Consider the following 22,898-nt stretch of genomic DNA (forward strand, 5'->3'; position numbering starts at 1 on the left):
CAAAACAGTAAGTACCATATAATTACTAGCTAAGTTGAAAATTATGCAAATACCCAAATACATAAAAAGATTGGAATATTTACACTCAAGTATTAACAGATGCTATCCCTGGGTGGTTGTTTCCTTTTGCTTTAATTTTTCTTTTTTTCAAAAACATTTTTTTTAGAATAGAACAATCACTGTTGCTTTTGCGACTGACAAAAATGGGCAGTAAATGTTATTTGAAATGCAACAGCAAAAACAAAATTCAGTATCAAAACCAAGATAGAATGGACAAGATTACCCATATTAGCAGAATTCATAATTATATTTTCAAGTCAGAAAATTATGGCCACATAGAAAACTAGGCTGAAATTTTGTTGGAAATCTGTAAGCTTTCCTTCCCTAAATTGTGCAGATCAACAATGACAACCATTTAGTACTTTTAAGCACATAAAAATGAGATACAAATGCAAGGATACTATTTTTGGTTATACATACAAAATTTTAACTGTATTTATGATGCTAGCATTTGTGCAAAAAGGGAGAAGAATATCCACCCAGCCACAAACATCTGCCTATATAGACCTTAAAATATCTCTGGAGAGATTCACAAGGAAGTAGTAATAATGGTTGTTTGAGAAGAAACTGAATCAGCAAAGGACTAGAATAGGATAGAAGGGAGCTCTTTAACCGTATACCCTTTATCAAGATTTGAGTTTTGAACCAAATGAAACAGATTACCTACTCAAAATGATTAAAATAAGAAGGGAACACCACACCAAAAAGAGAAAAACTTAAATCAAGGTTACTAGTTTCCTAGTAAATAAAAGTGTCTAAAACATAAAAGATATGTTAACTAATTTAAACGTCTGCCTATTTTATACAATAGTCTGTCAAAAAATATTCTAGGTTTCCATATTGGCTTTCTTGCCAAATGACTTTAAAATGTCTATTTCAGCAAATGAAGCAACCAAAGCATTTAGTTTCTTGATTTGACTATGAAAATCTTTAGGAGAAAATAAAAAAAGAATCACTGCTTTATCCATATATGTGCTTTCTAAAAAGGGTATCTACATCTATTTTTTTAAAAAAGTAAGGAACTTGTTATGTTAAATAAAACCATAAAAATATTTTAAATTATGGCTTCCTGACTGTTTAAAAATTAAATTTAAAAAATCCTGTAAGGGAAATATCTTTGCCTTGTCATGGAAATCACACCAATGCAAAGTGTACTCTCTGAAAGGGAAAAAAACAAGGAGCCAAAGCCATCAACCCTGCACTACTACTCACCACCCTGGACACACAGGGATACTGACATGGAGTCAATGAAGAAACAAACCTGAATGTGAATTCCAGGAGGCTATGCCATGCAAGGAAAACAGGATTCCCAAATACTCTGAAGCTATCCAAATACTACTCTTTTCTTAGGCCACTACAACATACAAGCACCTCACACAGTACTTCTACTTGGGGCAGCAGCAAGCCGAGGGGTCATTAGAGCACCTAGCAAGGACACAAATACCCTGGCGCATTCAACTAGAATCCCTTGGGGAGGGAAAATCTAGACTAAAAAAAATAACTGACAATTACTTCTTCATTCATGTTTTCCCTTTGCCAAAAACAGTAAGAAACAACAGTGAAAATACTCAGGAGTTTTAAATCAAGCACAATATTATCAATCCTGGAAAATTCTTCTGATAGAAGCAAATGCTCTATCAACTTTGGTACTGAACCAAGTTTCATGCTGCTGAGAGGAAGTACAGAAACAAGAAAAAATGACATTTAGCAAATCACTTCTTTCCTCTTAAGGCCAGAAAGGTCCCAGGGATCCACTGCAACGGCCAAGTCAGACAGTATGGCAGATGGGGTGTGTGTACTGGAAAATGAGAGCTACTACAAGCTAAGAATTTTGAAGTTGTTCGTGTTGAAGGTCTAAGCACCTGTGAAGAGAGAGAGCAAAACTGGAAGGCAGAGAGATGGAAGGGAAAAGGAAGAATAAACTGAGGAAGGAAAACAAGGAGGTGAGAGAGAGAAAAGGAAAGGAAGAGGGACTTTGTGACTGTAAAGGGAGGAATAAAGACTATCAATACCATTTTCACTCCCTTGGTGGTAGAGAAAATAGTTAAGACTACCTAGACTTAGTGATCCTGTTACCATTTTCCTTTCAGAAAGCTAGGGTTAGTGACTACCAAAACAGAAAAAAACAGAAGAGCAGCAATACCACTCATCTTTGTCTTTCATCTTCAAAAACTTCATACATGGGGAGTTCAAACCACATGCTGCTGTTCTACACAGCTGGCAACACCACTGGCAATGAGGCAAACTGGTGGACAATGTGAAAGTGTGGAAAAGTGCCAGGCGGATGTCAAGGAATCAATCATTCTGATGGATTTGGCTCCTAAAGTCATCATTTCAAAATTCAGTGAATTGATGAATTGATGGAAGGAAACAAACACCAGCTCTCAAAAGGGTGAAAATCATTTAAAGACATAAGTCTTAGAAAAGGAGAAAAGAGACCCCTGCCTCAATGGAAACCAGACTGTAACCCCAACCATAAACATTTCATTTGGAAAGATGTAAAAGATGCTCTGATTACAACTCAGTAACAGAAGCAAAAGTAGGAAAAGAATGAATTCAATCTCCTAGCGTTCTCTTGGGGAGGGAGAAAGAGGTGGTAAAGAATTGTATTATAGCACCCCCAACAAACAGTCCTGTATTCAATGTTCTTAGTAAGTACAAAGAATCATTTAGTGGTCACATGATTCAGGTTTGTGTGTCTCACACATCTATACACCTATCCTCCTCAAATCTTATCATTTTGTCTACTACACCACAGGTATTCACATTTATTGACATTTAAAATAAACCTTTGTAGCAAAAGATTAAACTTTCAGAAATGAAAAAGGATCATATAGGTCAATCTGTGCTAACAGAGCAAAAAATCTTCACTACTGGATTTAGGAACAGATCTTTGAGATTGCCAGTCCACTCCCCTTTTACACATAAGGAAACTAAGGACTAATATTGAAGAATCCATGGAGTTAGGACAAGATGCACTTCAGGTCTGGGGCTCCAGACACCCAGGTTTTTCTACCTTTAACCCATCCTGTGAGGTGAAGCCAGTTCAGGCCATGGAAATCTGCCAGCTTCTTAATGTGGCTCTCCCAGAGTCTTAACTGGGAAAGATCACATTTATCAGTAAATGTTGTCATATCAGAGTCTGATTAGAGATACTAGGATGACTAATTGAGACTTTCTGGATTTTTTTAGTAAGATTATCTATTTAGAGAATAGAAAATAGATTACTTCACATTTCACAATTTGAGAAAACAAGTAACATTGAAAGAAGGGAATTCATCCCTAGTGTAAGAACATGAACATACACAATCTTCAGCTGTGTATCTTTCTTGCCTCTGAGGTCACAAAAAGGTCCTACCTTTTCACTGTAACATGGGCTGATAAACTGTGGGCAAGCCTGGAGGTCTGCATTTGAGACACTAGTTGGTATTTCTACTCTAAAGAACTTAAAACAGTTCCTTTCTGCCTTGCCTAAAAGTTACTAACAGTGTTCTGCTTCTATTCCCCCCTAAATGCACCCTGAAAGAATCACAGCTGTCAAAACACTGTACCCCATTTACAAATAAAGAAACAAGAGGTTTCGCAAATACTCAAACCAATACTTAAGATTACATCTCTTAGCTATTAGGATTCGGCCAGAAAACTAAAGAACTTCTCCAGCTGCAAGTGGTACGTTTCATCAAACTTGTTCACCTAATTTCTAACTGGTGCTCAAGCCATTTCTGTCATTTTCTTCCTTCCTTTCATTCCTTATTTTCTCTTCCCTTCTCCCACCTTTTTTGGGGGGGAAGAGAGAGGGGTAAAAATAAAGAAGGGCCAGAGGTTTAGGGATGGTGGAAATCTGGCCTAGTGGGTATATAAGTCAGATGCTTAATTGGCCTCTCCTTTCACAACACTCCACCATGCATCAAGGTCAAGCCTGCCAAGCTCCGAGGAGCTGGGCTCAGTAGCAACCTGCCAGGCTATGCACCATACACAAAGATAAACTCAAAATAGATGAAAGATCTAAATGTGAGACAAGATTCCATCAAAATCCCAGAGGAGAACTCAGGCAACACCCTTTTTGAACTTGGCCACAGTAACCGGAGAAGGACAAACAGTGTATGTTCTCATTCATTTGGGGAATATGAATAATAGTGAAAGGGAATATAAGGGAAGGGAGAAGAAATGTGTGAGAAATATCAGAAAGGGAGACAGAACATAAAGACTTCTAACTCTGGGAAATGAACTAGGGGTGGTGGAGGGGGAGGAGGGCGGGGGGTGGGGGTGAATGGGTGACGGGCACTGAGGGGTACACTTGACGGGATGAGCACTGGGTGTTATTCTGTATGTTGGTAAATTGAACACCAATAAAAATTAATTTATATATATTAAAAAAAAGTGTAAAAAAAAAAAAAGCAACCTGCCAGGCTAAAAGGTACCCTATACATTGCTGAAATGGCAAAGTGGAGCAAGTCAGTGACTTACTTCCAATTCATTCGGATTATTATTGGAGAATAGGGGCCTTATGAACTCCAAGTCAGGGGGGATGGGAACAGCAGGGAGTAGTGGGGGGCCATCAAGCTTCTGTCATTTAGAGCTTTGAAATAATAGAGATCCAAGTAAAAAAATAATAGTTTTGCCCACTAAATTTGTCAGATCATCTTAAAAGAGAATAAATTACAGATGCTGCACATTTTTGATTATGAAGTAAAGCCACAGAAATAACAGCCGCAGAGCAGACCTCTAGCACTAAGGAGAGACTGTTCAGGCAGCCATGCGAAGACTTCAAAGAGCAACCTGATAGTGAGCGGTGGACCACACAGGCATCGAGCATACTACCACTGATCTGGTGAAGAGATAAGTTCATAGTCACAATCCATATACAGAAAACCAAGAGAAAAACTTACTTATTCAACATATTTTTAATGACTTCATTTGTCTCTCAGACTGCTATGCCTAAAGTTTCACTGAAGTCAGGCTCAAAGTCTTTACCAGAATGAGATAATTAAAGAAAGCAGGTGATAAGGAAACCAGCTCCCTAGGTTAGAACTACAGGGTGAGCTCTCTGTATCCCTCCTCAATATCTAGATATCCCCAATCTTTAAGACCTTCTAGGTACCATTTACCAAATCCCATCTTTTCTGTGAAGACTTAATAGGGATCAAACCTGATTCCTGACATTAGGGACCAAGAGCTGAAGAAAAGACTAGTTCTTTGTCCTGCATGACTGGGGGTGGGGGCTCAGAACTAGGAACTGCTCCTGGAAAAGTAGGCACAGAGGTATACTAGGAAGACAGAACCTAGACTTCACACGGGGATCCAGGAATACAGGACAGTGGTAAGATTCTTATAAAAAAACAAGTGTGAAGGTAAGAAGCTGTGAAAAGGATGGGCCCTGTCCATGGAATGGGGAGAAGTTCTTTGTGACATATGGGCGGTAGGTAGAGTAGGAAGGAAGACGGGAAATGAAAGCAAGATCTTTAAAGGACATTATGATATTTTACACACACTGCCTTTCCTCTGATTTTATGTTCATTTAAGGAATGAGAGGCTTTTCTGCAGGCATCTGGGGACCCCCAGAGTTTGTGAAAGGGTCAGGAGTATGCATGTAGAAAGCAATCTGACAGCAATGTGAAAGACTGTAAAGATCAGAAGGAGCAGACCAACCTAAGGTGGAGTTGCAATTAGTAAATTGAGATATAAGGAGTAAACAGACTAAAAGTCACTGGAAGTACCATGTAAAGGAAGATCTGAAAGAGACAACCAAGGCAAAATGAGGCAAACTTAGGATGAGCAGAGTGTGGACACTAAAGTTCAGGACAGTGGGCAGGGAGACTTTATTTAAGATTAAAGGGACCCAAGGCAGTTTGTGGGCAGGGAAGAAAAATCATATGGAGGCCATGAGCTACATTTTGGACCTAACAGATGTCACCTATTTACTGGGTACTGTATTTGAGTACCCAGTGGTCAGCAGCTGGAAACAGATCTGCAGGAACGGAAAGAAGTTATGAGTGAAAATATTCGTATATAACAATCAGCAGCATGTGCAGTAGCTGAAGCCAGTAAGTACACAAGGTCACACAGAAGGTGACACCTCTCCTGTTTCTGAAAGATAACTATGATCTGTACAATCCACATTAATATTAATCCAGTACTGCCAAAGACACATTTTTCTGTTATTTTACCAGTTATTCATATCTGTTCCTTTTCAACTTCACATATTTTGATGTAATCTTGCTCCAGTTAGACTGTAAGCAACTTGTAACACAAATGACATTTTTATTCATCTTTACTTCACCTCCATTAAGGGTACCTAATAACCATACGTGCTCTTTCTAAAACATTAATTCCAAGAGATCAGGTGTTTTGGAAGGTTCTATCCCCAATACCTAGAAAAAAATATGGCACATAGTAGTTGCCCAAAAAATATCTGCTAAATGAATAAAAATGACTTGATTTCACTAGGCTACCACCTCTGGCCTTCTTAGCATATCAAGTGATTAGGTATGACCAAAGCTTTAGGGATTGAGTCCTTGGAGAGAATAAATCTACTTGACCTTCGTCTTCACAAGAAGACTACCTGCTCATCTGCCCAGCACAGCCCAGTCCAAACACCTGCTGAAGCCAGAAGGGGAGAAAAGGCAAAACTGCAGAAAAAATACCTTGCTCAAAGAGGTCTGACTGAAGACAAAACCTGAGATTCCTATAGTTACAGAAGGAAATTCACACATAGCTCTGCAGGCAAAACGTTAGACATGGTGCTCCAGACTTGTAATTATTCCTAATGTTCTATTCATCACCCTTGAATGGTATGAGCATGGTTCATCAAAAGCTATTGCCAGGAATAATTCCCTTCCAGAGCATGCCATATTTCAAAATGCTAATAATTACTGAAGTAGAAGTGATAGAGGGACTGACTATGGCAGCCTTCTTAAGTGGACAGCAGAATTCATCCTCCAAGGAAGAGAAATAGCACAAGTGTGAGGGTGAGCCTACTGACAAAACTAGAAACATGCTCTCAAGTCTATCAATTACTCTATAGCAATCATCAGCTGGCCTGGCAATGCTAAAACAATGCTAAAACCCAAAAAAGTAATGACAAAAGAATAAACACAAATATAAAAAGAAAAACAAACAGGGGATCATAGGTGAAAGAACGTCACACATTCAAACACTTTGGTCCTATGGATCAATTGTGCAGAGGAGCTTTTGATCAAAATACAAACTCATAAACAAGAACTCCGACCAAGAGCCAAGTGGCCAGATACATGAAGCAGCTAACCTATTTACCTACTGTACCACCTACCTAGGGCTGCAGTAACAAGATCCCACAAATTGGTTGGCTTAAAATAATAAAAATTCATTCTCACAGTTCTGGATATTTCAGGTTTGAAATCAAGTCATTATACTGGCCTTGTCTCTTCCTAGCTTCTGGTGGGTCTTGGTCATCCTTGGCATTCCTGGACTTGCTAACTGAGTCACCTCCATTGTCATGTGGACTTTTGTTTGTCTCTGTGTCCCATCCCCTTCTGATGAGGGTACCAGTCACTGGGTATAGGGCCCATCCCAATCCAGTATGATCTCATTTTAACTTAAATTATAATCTGCAAAGACCTTATTTCCAAATAAGATCACATTCGGAGGTTCCAAATGGGCACGAATTATGAGGGGACACTGTTCAGCCCACTATACCTATCATCATGAAAACACCAGGAAAGACTGTGCAAGTCAACCATCCCCAAGAGACAGAATTGCAGCACTTTAGAAAATTTGTCAGAGAAAAGGTAACAAACAAGTAAAAGCAAGAAGGCAGTTCTAGGTAACAATAAAAGAACTTGTTCAGATAACACCAAAAAATTTCAGATTTTAAACATACTAAAACAAGGAGCTTACAACTACATGGCCCCAAGTATGAAGATAGAGGTTTCTTAATTTCTATCACAAGCTGTGAAGAGTTGACAGAACTTCCACGTTAGAGCCAATAGACACTTGTGTATGCCCCCTTCTTGTACATGCACAGGTTGTTCATACCCTTGTAGAAGAAATACAGAAGAATATGCCTAACTCTCTAAATATAAAAAAAGCAGAGGTCACACAGAAAGAAATCAAAGCAATCCTAGAAAGTCGGTGCTTAAAAATTTAATTCATTGATTCTGAATGATGTGTTATTTTGCAAACATACAAGATTTTTTTTTAGGATTTTTTATTAGAAAAGTTGTATGTACTCTCTATAGGTCCTTTGAAGAAGATGAAACTATTAGAGAAAAAAAAATATTAAGAAAAGATAGCAAAGTCAAGTTTCCTTTCCAACTGAGCATATCTGTACCGTCTCACCTTACACCTTTCTAGAACATAAGATATTCTATACACCATCACAGAACCCAGTGCAAAGGAATCTATTCTCTATAAACCAGAAGGTATAGGAAGTTCGAAGATTTGCAATTCAGCACATTTTGTAAGGTTTTTGGCATATAAGAGTTATTTTTAAAGAGGGAAAAAAAAGCCTGTCCTCTCCCTACCCCCAAACACAGCTGAGCTGATTCAGCACAAATCTCCCCCTAAAATAAAATCCTAGTTTGCAGAGAATAAGCATGGAAAGTTCCAGCCCCAAGGACGACATTTCAGAAACCTAGCTGGAAAGATCAGGAGAGGGTGGCTGAGGAGAGCCTGACTACAAATCATGTTCTAAAACCTAAGAACTATCACCAGAAAACCTCGAGCAACTCGGGAGTCCAGGGAAGAAAGTCTTTAATAATAAGCAATGTAATATATGAATATTACCCAGAGATATGAGAATCTCGAGGATTCTTGTAGCTAGTGAATCATTTCCCACAGGTGAGCATGCAGAAATTTCCAGGAATGCAGTTGACGGTTTTAGTTTCTTCATTTAACTTAGAGATGCTTTCTGAAGAGGATATTACAATATACATCATACAAATACTACACTTCACCAAGGAGCAATGTGCTCAGCTCAAAACCCTGAAGGCCCCTAAGGCGCAGAAATACTTTTCACAATCTGCAGATAAAACATTCAAGAGCTCATTACCAAAAAGAGCATTTAGGTGGCAGGAGGCAGAAAGCTACCTTGCCCAGAACAGCTAAATTTCCAGAAACAGACAACTCTACAGTTTTGCTAATTACCTTCACCAGATGAGGGAATGAAGGGGTCAACGATCATTCCCCAAACCCACAAGATAAAGGGCATCTAGATGACTCCTGGTCTTCAGTGCATACTGACATGTTGCCCTCATGTCTAAGTGCGTGAAGTCTTACTAGAAAAAAAGGCATGGTCAGAAATTATGAGCCATTCGAAACATCTCTTGATTTGGTAAATATCTATAGTCATTTATTCAAAAAATGTACAACCTCACTGATGGTAAGAGCTGGCACAGAGAAGACAAGGACAAGCAATCCTGTATAAACCTGTCAATTTAAATCACAATGCATTCACAACCTTAGGGCCTGTTTTGATCAAAGAACTTTTCCATAGCGTGAGGGGATCAAATTAATATCAAGTAGAAAATGTGGAGATGACAAAGGAAATGTTTTAAAAAAAACAAACTAAAATACATCAGAGGTATTAAGAACAAAAATCCCTAGATTGCCAGCTTTGCACTTAATGCAACTGATTAAGTAATACAATACGAAAGACAGAACTTAGAAGTGTTTTTAAGGAAAAGGACAGCCCTGCTAAATAGCCAGCAAGGAGTGAAGGAGTTCCTCCTCAAGAGAGCTCCTGGCCCCTCAAAGGCTTTCATAAGCTGAGTGAAAAACCACTTCTGCTAAGGAATGTCATTCCAGGTACCTTCAGAGATCTGTCTTTGCAAGGCGAAATGAGTACTGAGAATGCTCCTCAACCTCTCCCTGGCTCTGGGCCAACATAAAAAAGCAATGTGACCTTTCTTTTTTCCCAAATGCTCCCAAGCCACACCTATGCCAAGAGATCAAAGAGAAAAGGAAATCAAGCTTCAACATTGGCTTATTAGCAAAGTTACCCATGACCTCACACTGTCGGTGTAACTAGCAGAAGAACATGTAATCTGACACAGGTTTCTCCGAAGAACAATTTGATGAAACATCACTTCACAGGGACATCTCAAAGACTAATGAGATCATGTCTAGAGGGCTGAAGGCATTCTGAGGACTGATCTATGGTGCTCTTACCACCTGCTGATATCTGTAAACCAAGACAATACAGTTAAGGAGAATCAACTTTTTTTTTTAAAGGATTTTATTTATTTATTCATGAGAGACACACAGAGAGAGGCAGAGACACAGGCAGAGGGAGAAGCAGGCTCCCCACAAGGAGACCGATGTGGGCAATCCAGCATCCTGGGATCACGCCCTGGACCAAAGGCAGATGCTCAACCGCTGAGCCACCCAGGTGTCCCGAGAATCAACTTCTTATAGCACATAAGGTATGTGTTATATAGAAGAACTGACACGATCCCAAAAAGGAGCGTGACCCTGGCTATCTATATTATTCAATAAACACAACATGGGTGGGCCTTTCTAGATGGCCTTCAATTTAGCATAGCAATTAAAAGCATAGACACCTGGATAAAGCAATTTCTATAAGCTTCAGTTTCTTTACCTATAAAAATAGGAATGATACATATATCTTGGGATGGAGGTGAAAATTAAGTAAAATGAAATAGAAGTGAAAATATTCAGTGCTTACCACGGAGAGACAATTCAATAAATGACAGCCCTGACCCTGTTAAGCTCAAATGAGCATTATGTAAAATGTCTTAATAGCCTGTCTAGTTCACAGTACAAATTGGAATGGCATGAAAATCATACAGAGGTGTTCACCAAATCGCAAATGAACAACATCTTCTATAGCTGGCATCCCAAGAAAACAAGGCTATTAACAGTAGTCGGGTCACCAACCAGTTCTTAAAGCACATTAACCCAGAAGAGAGGGAAGATCATTTACATACTATCAGCCATTTCCAGATTGACTTGAGACAACCTCATGCTGCTTCTTCCATATCTGGCTAACTATAGGCAAATCAGGTAGAGCCTATTTCTAGCTCCTTTAATAGATCTTTATCTGGATCCACACAGCCTTCATCCCAGTGCTCCCATTTTCCCCAGAGCTAATTAATTTAGAAGAAATTTATTGAGCACCTACTGTGTATCCTAAACTAGATGTCCTGAGCCCTGGGGTGGTGAGCAAAACAGACGTGGGCCCCAGTTGGCCTAATATAATGAATCTAATGAGAGAGAGAGAGAGGGATTAACACAGAATCTCTCAAATATATTAAGATGTGAAAAACTGGGCAGCCCCGGTGGCGCAGCAGTTTAGCGCCGCCTGCAGCCCAGGGCGTGATCCTGGAGACCCAGGATCGAGTCCCATGTCAGGCTCTCTCTATGGTGCCTGCTTCTCTCTCTGCCTGTGTCTCTGCCTCTCTCTCTCTCTGTCTCTATGAATAAATAAAATAAAATCTTAAAAAAAAAAAAAGATGTGAAAAATTTTGTGCAAATTACTGGAAGGGGTGGGTTGTTCTGGGACAACTTCCCCCAGGAAGTCATGTTTAAATTGAATCTGAAAGATGACTGTTAAGATAAATAAGGGGAAAGGAGGACAACAGAAGAAACTGCAAATGCAAAAGCCCTGAGGTGGGAACAGAATGCATTTCAGAAACCTAAGGGCAGCAAGAAAGGTGGCTAGTAAGTGGATGAGAGAAGGGGTAAGGGCTTCTTTCTGAGAAGCAGGTTGGAACTAGATTATACTGGACCTTGTAGGCCACAGGAAGCAAAGAGAGTCAAAAGTCAGGCAATGGAAGAGCATGATGTGACTGTCATTGGTGAAGTTCCCTTTTAGCTGCGGGTGGAGAATGGACTAAGGTGGGAAAAAAAGAATGGCTGCAGGTTCCAGGAGTCTAGGTAAGAGGGGATCTAAGATAAGGCAGCAGCAGTACAATGGAAGGAAAAGGAAACACACACATCTACATAGCAGGAATTGGTGAGGGACTAGAATAGGGGGTAAAGGAAGAGGGAGTGTCAAAGAGGTATCTGACAGCAACAGAAAAGTGGTACTTCCAGAACACTGGAGGAGTCCAGATTTTCTGATAGAGTATCAGGAGTTTGGATTTGAACATGATGGACTTAATCTTGGTGCACACAAAGATCATTTCCATCTATCCCAAAGAGCTCCATGCCTCAAAAGTACAAACTTCAGGAAAGAAAAGTTTCCAAAGAAGCAGAACCACCTAATGCAATATGAATTTGAAATAACTGCCAGTATTATTTATAGCTCAATAACTCCCCCATATGTCTGCATTTATCAAGAAAAAACGCTCAATTTTAAGTGCCTAAAAAAGAGTCAGCCTAGTTCACAGAACAAATTATGATGGCATGGAAACCAAAGTTGGCTGTTAGTTTACAAACGAGTCATCTCCAAAATCTGCTTATTCAACAAATACTGCCAAAAACACTTAGGGAGCACAGACATTTTTGGGCAGACGATTCTGAAGATAGGAGAAGTCCGGACCAAGCTAATAATGCCAGGGCTGAAGCTTCTCTGCACTTTCACTCCTTGCAGTTCCATCTCTCCCACTCATCCATTTTTCACCCCTCAATTGTCCAAGCAAGTTACAAGTCCAAACACAACAGTTCCCGTGGAGATAGAAATTGTACAATTAAGGGGCAGGAGTTGTAGTGATTCATAAGTCATTTGTAAATGTTGCATTACATGGATTTAAAATATTTTTGAGATTCTACTTTATTATTTTTTTTTAAGATTTTATTTATTTATTCATGAGAGACAGAGAGAGAGGCAGAGACACAGGCTGAGGGAGAAGCAGGCTCCAGGCAGGGAGCCTGATGTGGGACTCGATCCTGGGTCTGCAGGATCAGGCCCTGGACTGAAGGCGGCGCTAAACCGCTGAGCCACCTGGGCTGCCTTTCTACTTTAGAGATTGAGACAGTTGGAAAAAATTCCCAGTTGTTAGGATTACTTTCCGCCACTGAGAAAAAAAATGATTTAGGCACACAAACTCTTTCTGTCAAAGGGCTGACCTTCTCTAAACATTAAGAAAAATAAAATATCTATACACAGAAAGACACTGTTCCTGTTACTACAAGAGGACTGTCGCCCTGGTTATTTTAGGACATCAATCTCATCGTCTTATACACACCTAGGAAGTCATGCCACAAAACTGATAGACATAGGGAAGTTACCATGGATTCTATTTCTTATAGCATTCTATTATGTTAGGGCCATGAAGAAAGAACCCCAGAAGAAATTAGCAAGACAGTTCTTCACCATGTATATTCCTTAGTCAAGATTTTAGTGAAAGCACAGATGGCAGATGGTAAACAGAGGACGGGAAGAGAATTCTATCAGGCAGTTATGGCAATTCCAACAGCTTCTGAAACACTTCCAGATACACACGTATCCTTCTACGTCTCCCTCAAACCAGAGAACACACAAACACACACTGTACACAACACATACACACTTTTACACATATGCAAACTGCACAAGGAGCCACTCATTTTGTGGAAGCTGGAAATGTGATACCACATCTAACCAGATCCCACTAAAATTTGTGCAATGGGATGGTGTCAAATTAGTTGCACATTGATTCACATCTCTTGACTTCAGAGCCAGTTAAAAAAAAAATTGGGGGTGAACTGAGAAAAAATAAGACTGTAGTAGATTCTATAGAAAAGCAGCATTAAACAAAACAACACATCTTACCTGACTGGCATCTGGAAAACCATGAAAGGTTAATATCATCCTAGATTCTTATTAACAATTCCATGAGAGAGGGAAGGCAAATAATATTCCCAGTTCACAAGTGATGAAACCAAGGCTCAGACAGGTGTGTGGTTACTTTAATTAAAGCACTTAGCCAGAAATAAATCTTGGGAGTGAATCAAAGTGAATTTCCATAACTGAAATGGAAACCACTGAATATAACAAAGCACCTTAGCAGTTTACTTTCAATCTATTTCTCTACATTCTAGAAACTCCTCAAAACTGTCATTTCATACTCTCTGGGATGGTCAAATAATAGTCTGGGCAGAAGATGATTTTACCTCCAAAATTATCTTGCTTATTAAGCTGTGACAGGCTGCCCTAATCAGCTTTCGTGCAGAGGCACATAGGCACACATGCTCCCTCTCGGTGCCTCTTAATCACCATGTGCCATGCTGAACAGCTGCAGAGGTCTGAAGGGAATTGGCAGAAATGTGCAATGATGTGCTAGCCACCCCCGAGACAGCAACCGCCCTGCCTGCTCCCAGACTTGAAAGAAAACATGGGTGTTCACTGTTGCAACTGACAGGCCCAGAAGACAGGCAAGTGGTTTCAGGTGGTGAGTCATGAAGCACAGTCTGATCAGGAATGTTCCAGCCCAGCAGAGCTGTGCAGCATCCTACTCCCCCCATACAGGGATACAGTATTCATCATTTACACAATGTCACCATGGGGGACAAAACTTGGGCTCAGCACAAACTGAATCCAATCAATTCTTAGGCAGAAGAACCAGTAAACAAGGCTTCTCCCACCAAGAAGGAACCTTAATCGCTTAAGAATTACTACCACATCTGACACTTGAGGTCAGTCTTTCTTTTTTTTTTTTTTTTTTTTGAGGTCAGTCTTTCTATCCTGAGACAGGTGTCTTTACAAAGTGCTGCCACATCGGGTTTGAGCAGAACCCTGGGCTACCCCTCTGGGACCACTCAGCAGCGGCTTCAATATGCTGTGTTCTACATTCCCAGGGATGAAACAGAATTAGGTGAGGACAACATTGAAGGAAGCCAGGTGGATGCCATAACACACAGGTCGCAAACAGCGGCACAGGAGTCAAATAAGTGCTGCTCCCTCCCTTCCCCTCAAGGTGATTCTGGATGGATTCCCATAGAAAACCACACTTTTGAGGGAATTCTTGTTTGTTTTTATGCTATTGTTTATGAGCCAGCAAATGAGTGATAGGATATAAACCTGGTGAAATAGAGATGTCAACATTAGATCAGATAACAGGAGATCTAGAAAGTGAAAGAGGCTTAAAGCCATCATTTGCACTACACTTCATGAATGAATACAGCATTCTGTCAAGTTTTATACAATGACAAATGAGCCTATTCTCTGAAGGAACCTGAAGAGATTTAACACTCATTTTTAGGGAATCCAGTTTATTTATTTATTTATTTTTTTAGGGAATCCAGTTTAGTTTCTCCACTTCAAATTAGCAATTTCATCCCATGCCAACTTTAAAATCTCTTTACTACAATTTATATTTCTAGTGACTATGGTATATAATAAAGGTTATGTTTATGATACACTACTTTGGCATTAGTTCAAAAGCCAGAGCCTTATCAAACCTGTCACATCAGTAAAAATTTGCATTTAGGTAAAGAATGCTAATGTGGCATTAATGTACTAAGGCCAGGTATATAGCCGAATGGCCTTATCTTTATAGAGACAGGAGAAAAATCAACCTAAAACATGGTATTTTCACAGAAGAATCCTCCCTGAAGCAAAGTACAGAAAAGACAAATCACAGTCCCTCCTTGAACAGATCAACATCGACTATCAATCAAAGATACAGACCTTACCAGGGTATTTAGGGGTGTAGGGGATGTCAGGGAAAATAGGGAATGCTGAGAGGCTCATTCTCAGCCCCCCAAAATGGCAAATTCTGCAGCTGGTCATAGAATGCATGCCCTAAGAACAAAAGGAAATGCACTCTTAGGGCCTCTGAGTCATTGCACAAGACCAGAACGTCACTGCACCACACAACACCACAGGTTCCATGGGAAACACTGGGAAACCACACAATCCTCCTCCAGCAAGGCTGCCCTAGCCCCTGCAGTAGAAGCTATAGGAAGTAGGACAAGCTGAAGAAGTGGGGGTGGCATATGCACCACATTGCATTTCAATAAGCATGTTCCCATTCCAGGAGAGCCTCTCTTCTCAACAGCCAATCTATTACTCAGAAGTAAGGGAGGCAGAGAAAACCAGCAGCCTTCCTTCAATAGCATATCCCCCAGCACCGACTTTTAATGGAGGTGGCTGAAGAGAACAAGAGAGCCAAGTAAATGAAGCTCAGGGCGATATGCAATTATTGAAACTGGAATTGAGCCTGGACCCTGGAAAGAACATGCTGTGAGAGCTTTGGCAATCACACTGTGGTCAGGGCCTCAATTTTAAATCTCTCCCACAGGATGCCACTTCCTGATACACAGGCACGCCCCTCTTCCTACCAAAGTAATTCTGCTTGACTTGGCGGAGGGGTGTCATCTGTTGGTCTCTGGGATTCCATCTCAAAGGCTCAGCTTAAAATGATTCCCAACCATTTGCAAATAAGTTTCCATCATCATTTACCTTTTTCCCAATAAGCTTCTTTCGAAGAAATTCCCGGGCTTCAAACATGTAGGGAATGTCATATAGGGGACGTAGTTTCTTGTTCTTATCCTAAAAGAAAAACAAAATGTCCTATCAGAAATGAAAAACAAACATAAAAAAAAAACACACAAATGAATACAGCCAATAAAACAAGAGATACTGGAATACATCTGAAATATGCTACTTCCCAGTATCACAAATGCTAAGTGCCAGGTACACAGTAAATGATTAATAGATATTTGAATAAAATGCTTTACGGGAATAGGATTATCTTTTTCACATGACAGACTTGAAAATAAGTAATGGAATGTTTGTAATTACCCAAACTGGAAACAACCAAATGTTCATCAACAAGGAAAATACCTACATACACTGTAGTATAGAACCAGCTAAGTATTAGGGCCCTTCAAATATTTATAGATACCCTATGAATCTAGTTCTATTATTCTGTAAGCCGTTATTAAGCACCTACCAACTCTTAGCCCCACATAAAGCTCTCTGTAAATATATGTTATAATCCTGGATTCAAAATTCTTGTATTACTAACAGAGTAATACAAGAAAAGCTATGACATGGCAACAGATACGAAATGGCAACACAAAACAATTTTGAGTAAGTGCTAAATTGTGTGATATAGACTAGGGACTAAGTGCTATCAGAGTTCAGGGAAGTGGAAAGAAGTCAGGAAATGTTTCACTGACAAGGTAACATGGTTTCATTGACTTAATGTGAGTTTACAGGATAAGAAAAAACTAGGAAGAAAATTAGAGTTGAGAAAACAACAAAATAAAAGAGGCAGGAATAAATAGTATTTCAACACAACATGCACACACATGAATATCAACACAAACACAATTCTTTGATTATGTCACAAATCCCAGCCTTCTTCCTGAAGAGGTTACTACTCTAAGCAATGTAAATTTGAGAATATGGGAGAAGGTTCTAGAGGAACTTGACAAAGACGGAATGGGTAGGAACTAAAGAGATATGAGAAGCATTTCAAGAAATGAATGAACAGAATGGATAGAGGGGATAAAAGAAGAATCCAATATTCTAACTCATGATTACACGCATAGAAGTCAAGAGAAGTTGGCCTTTTGATGGGGAATGTGGAAGACTGGAGGCCATTACACGAAATAGGGAGATGTTAGCTAGATTGCTTGGTCTGATTACGGTTTCTCCCCAGCTAAGCCCCTAAATTCCACAAGAAGAGAGATGCTCTCCACTTCCATCATTCTGTAACCCTGGAACCAAGTAGAGTGCCTCCACTCATAGTACATGCTCAAATCAAATAATAGTTGGATGAACTAACTACAAAAGAAACATCCACAATGACATATATACAAAAATCAAGTATGCTAGAACAATAGGACTACATGTACAGGTTTCAGAATCCCCAGGACCCAGATCATACTGGGGAGAAAATTCACAAATAAAGGAAAAAATCAAGGACTAACCTCTAATCCAGAGGTGTACTGCTACTTACCATCCTGTACATTTAGCCCACCTGGCCTCACCTTTGCCATCTATTAAACCCCTGAGAAAACAAGATCTCTTTATAACCCACTCCATACTCAAGTGTTCAAATTATTTTCTTAAGTAGTCAACTACTCCTTATTAAGAAACTTTGTCATTTTAATACCCCATATTTAAACTAATGCTAATAACAATATTGAGGTCAAGGATAAGTTTTTCCTCCTAGACCCTAACCAAGACTTGGTGCCCACACACATCATTTAAACATTTCAGTTCACTGACACCACCAAGAAAATATCTAGGAGAATGCACAGAATATAGAGTCTGACCTTCACATTCATCATCCAACTGCCTTCTAGCTCCTCTGGTTAAAACAACTGTAACAACAAGGTGAGGCAGCATTCCAGCACTCAGTGCTCTTCTTGGGGGTTAAAAAAGCATGTTCAGAAATGAAGGCAAGTTCCTATGCCTTCTCAGATGTGTAGGACTCCATGTGCTTGCAATGGGAACAATGTGGATGGCCACACTCGAATCTAAGTCCTGGGGTGTCACAATCACTTTCTCATAAGGGATGGCCCTCAACATGAAGTTAATTTTTTTGCAGTGGCGGTGGGGAGGAAAACAGGATACATGAGAGTTGCTGGGATAGAGGGAGTTCTGGGTAACACAATGGCAAACGTACAGGATTATGGATATTTTATAAACATCCAAGCAGCCAAATCAAAATAGCAAGTCACTACTGGAGAGTTAAGTATATTTATAAGCCATAAAACAGAGTTTATGATGACACTCAATGATACGGTAAGAATGCTTACCAGACAGAAGATTCTAGGTGTCACTTATGAATAAGATTTAAAAAAAAAAAAAAGATTTATTTATTTATTTATTTATTCATTCATTCATTCATTCATTCATTCATGATAGACAGACAGAGAGAGAGAGAGAGAGAGAGGCAGAGACACAGGAGGAGGGAGAAGCAGGCTCCATGCCAGGAGCCTGACACGGGGCTCGATCCCGGGACTCCAGGATCGCGCCCGGGCCAAAGGCAGGCGCCAAACCGCTGAGCCACCCAGGGATCCCCATGAATAAGATTTTTAATAAAGACAAAATCAATGATTAACAGAATCAGCCCTTGGGAATAAAGAAGGGCCAATGTATTCATATTCACCATGCAATGGAAGGCACTCTATTTACAGAAAGTAGCTGTAATTACACAAGCCTAAGTGAACATTATAATGAAGTGAACAAAATATTGACATTTACTTTGCACAGCCTCATGATTTGTCACAGAACCTAAATGTGTGAACCTTACCTTGCTTATTCTGAAACACAACAGAGATCACAAGGCAGTATGACTTGACTGGACTGTGAAACAATGAACAAAAGCTAAGAAATACAGTTTTAACAAGTATTCAAATGAAGATCATGAGATGAGATACACCTAAATGAGTAAAAATGCCTATGTGAACAAGAAAGACACTCAGCAGAACTGGCCCAGGCCAAAATGTTCTCAGAAGAAGAAAATAGATAGTACACTAACAAACATCCCAATAAAAAACTGGCTAACTTCAGAGTCTGATTATATGTCTCTCATGAAGCTAGGAAAGAACTAATAGCACAAGCAGAAAACAAGGTATCTCAAGTGAAAACAGAATGATCTTGTTACTCTAACCCTTCAGAAATGGTAGCTATTGACATCTGCAAACATCTTACAAGAGAGATATTAGAATTCCCTAGGAAACCACAAAATAAAAGCAATTCCTCCAAATTACCAGGTACATAAAAGCCTTTGAAATCTCTAGGAGGCAATTGAGCTATGGAATGTATTCTGAGAAAACAGGACTTTAGCAGAATCTTGCCTGCTAAAAAGGACTGTCTAGTTTAGATTCTAATTTACACAGAAATATTTTTAAAGAAATAAAAATAGAAGAGAATCCTTGCTTTATCTGGTGGGCAGATGATACAACACCAATATGTGCTGTAATCACTGTTCATCCTGAGAAACGACGTTGTATGTAGGCCCTGCAATGACTCACACATTAGAGATAACTTCAATTATCTGTACCTCTCACTGGTTTAGAGAGGGAGGCCCAACACCCATATCTCAGCATCTAAAGACCCACCTGGAAATTTTATAGGAGTTGTATTTGGCTGGTTGCCAAAAAGCAGCTGCCATTCAATGCTCACTTAAAGGGAATGGAAGAGACCTCCAATCAAGGCTTTATATTCAACCTCTAGTTTTGGGTCTCAACCGCAGGCCAAATTTTATCTAGCTCCCCCTGGAGCCAAAAAATTAAAGTCAAAAAATCTAATGCCCTAGGGATACTGCAGGATTTCTTTTTTTTTTTTTTTTTTTTTAAATTTTATTTATTTATGATAGTCACAGAGAGAGAGAGGCAGAGACACAGGCAGAGGGAGAAGCAGGCTCCATGCGCCGGGAGCCCGACGTGGGATTCGATCCCGAGTCTCCAGGATCGCGCCCCGGGCCAAAGGCAGGCGCCAAACCGCTGCGCCACCCAGGGATCCCACTGCAGGATTTCTTAAACAAGGCTGAAACACAAACCATGGGCAAAAAAAGAGAGAAACTAAAGCAGTTCTTTACTGAAAAGATTTCACGAACAAAGGGATAGGCCAAAGCACCAACACTTAGTAGCTGATAATTGAAACAGATTACAGAAGAAGCAGAGCAGGATGAGAGGCAGCTGGAGTGCTGGGCCACAGTTGTCATGTGATCAGGATGGGCCCTTACAGAGCAGATTACATTTTAACAAAGACTTAAAGAAGGCATGGGATAGAGCCACCTGGAGAAGGGCAGAGAGAGCGACCAAGGCAAAGACCCCAAGTTAGGAGCATGCCGGGTGGGTTCAAGAAGCAGCAAAGACATCGCTGTAGCTACAACAGTGTGCAAAAGGGGAGAGAAAGAGGAAATGAAGACACAGAGCTGACAATATTTGAGAAAACTACTTTTGCCACCGTGTTGATAACAGACACTATGGCAAAGAAAGGGCAGAACAAAGGGAGCCCAAGGAGGAGATTATGACAGTAACCCAGGGAGCAAATGGTGGTAGATTACATTGAGGAGGTAACAGTAAAAGAGGTAGGAAGTGGTCAGAATCGGGAAATAGTCTGACATACAGATGGCATGAGAGGTGTCAAAGAAAGGGAGAAGCCAAGGATGACTGCAGAAGGACAAAGGGAAGGGGTCATTAGAGGAGATGGCCAGAAGTTCAGTTCTGGACATGCTGCTCTTCCAAGTAGACACACTGGGCATACCAGGGTGGAGCTGGGAGGAAAGCTCTCTAAATTGGCAGTACACATTTGGCAGCTGCTGGTATGTAGGTGGTGTTAAAGCTAGGAGTTTGAAAAGGACTGAGGACTGAGACTTGAGGCACTGGAACATTAAAAAGGAATGAGAGAAGGAATCTGCCAAAGCAGAATGAGAAGGAGCACTCAGTAAGCTGAGCAGGAGGAAACTACCAGAGTGTCAGGCCCTGGAAGCCAAGAAAAGAAAGTGAATTGAGAAGGAAGGAATGACCAATGGTCTCAAGTGCAGCAAGGCAGAGGAGAGGAGGACTAACCATTTGCATGGTAGATTAAGCTAAGTGAAGGTCATTGGACAAGGAGAATTCTAGGGGAGCAGCAGGGGCAGAGGCTGACAGGAACCAGGAATAGGAAGCAAAGCCCTAGAAACAGCACACACAATGCTTTGGAAAGCTGTGCCATAAAGGAGTATGTTGGGATTATGTGGCAGTTGGCAGAGGAAGAAGGGTGAAGAGAAAGTGCTTCTGTTTTCCATTGTAGATGACAGAAATGATAGGTGATGGTCCAGTGGAGAGCAAACAAGTGACAATGTAGTAGAGAGGAGAGAACTTCCAAAGCAATATCCTTGAATAGGCAAGGCACTAGTGGCTTTACACAGAAGTACGTAACTCATCATCAGGTATGTGCTGAGAGATACAGTCAGGTAGGCAGATGTGGTCTAAGAAGTTCTGATTACGTTCATGTGCTCTGCAAAGAAAGGAAGAAGTCTAGCAAATCAGTAAAAAAAAAAAAAAAAAGAGAGAGAGAGAGAGAGAGAGAGAGAGAAACAATCCAACAGGGGAATTGGCAAAAGACGTAAACAGACATTGTACAAAAGAACTCCAAATGAACATTAGGTATAGAAAAAAATAATTTTTTAAAGATTTTATTTGCAAGAAAGAGAGAGTGTGCACACAAGTGAGAAGGAGGAGCAGGCTTCCCAATGAGCAGGGAGCCCCATGTGGAGCTTGATCCCAGGACCCTGGGATCATGATCTGAGTCGAAGGCAGACGTTTAACTGACTGAGCCACATAGGCATCCAGGAAAAAAGTATTTTTTAATCAATAATCAAGCAAATGTAAATTGAGGTACTACAGGACATCCACTATATAGGCAAAAGCATTTAAGGTGAGAATGGGGGGAAGTGGGAGTGCCCACTAAGCACAGATGGGGAGTAAAACATGGCTCAACTATTGTGACGTCCTGACACTGCTACTTATCGTCATTTGGTTAAAGCTGAAGATACGCATCCCTCGAATTAAGAAATTCTACTCAGAAGTAGAGACTCAAAAAGTCTCATAGGTACAAGACAAATGTAATAACATTCACAATAACATTTATGGTACAGCCCTAGAGTAGAATACTACAGAGCAGTTAAGCTGAATTAGAGCAACCCAAAAAATGAAAAAATTAAAAAAAAAATTGAGCAGAAAAAGTTGTAGAATGATATAATAAAATCCCACAGAAACTGAAAACACATGCATGCAAACATTATTCATAGAGCTATATAAGCAGCAAAAGTATAAAAATGCAAAAAATGAAAGAATGGTTACTGATGTGGGATGGGTAGTGGAAAAAAAAGAAAAGGAACAGGGGGAAAGAAATGGGTTTGAGGCTGTATTCAGGAGACTTCCAGCTTTCTGTGAGGATTTCTGTCTTTAAAGGAAAGAGAGAGAAGAACATGTGGTATAATACCAAGACTGAAAAAGGAATGCCT

General features: G+C 40.1%; 1 protein-coding gene across 1 annotated transcript in view; it reads right to left on the minus strand.

The window, feature by feature from the left end:
• The window catches only part of SND1 (staphylococcal nuclease and tudor domain containing 1), a 418,777-nt gene that overhangs the window by 249,875 nt on the left and 146,004 nt on the right, over positions 1-22,898 (minus strand). The window contains exon 11 of the mRNA XM_055307416.1: positions 16,385-16,474. Coding sequence (XP_055163391.1) covers positions 16,385-16,474 — 90 coding nt within the window. The remainder of the gene's footprint in view (positions 1-16,384; positions 16,475-22,898) is intronic.

This window comes from Nyctereutes procyonoides, unplaced genomic scaffold (assembly GCF_905146905.1).
Source record: "Nyctereutes procyonoides isolate TBG_1078 unplaced genomic scaffold, NYPRO_anot_genome, whole genome shotgun sequence".
Lineage (NCBI taxonomy): Eukaryota > Metazoa > Chordata > Mammalia > Carnivora > Canidae > Nyctereutes > Nyctereutes procyonoides.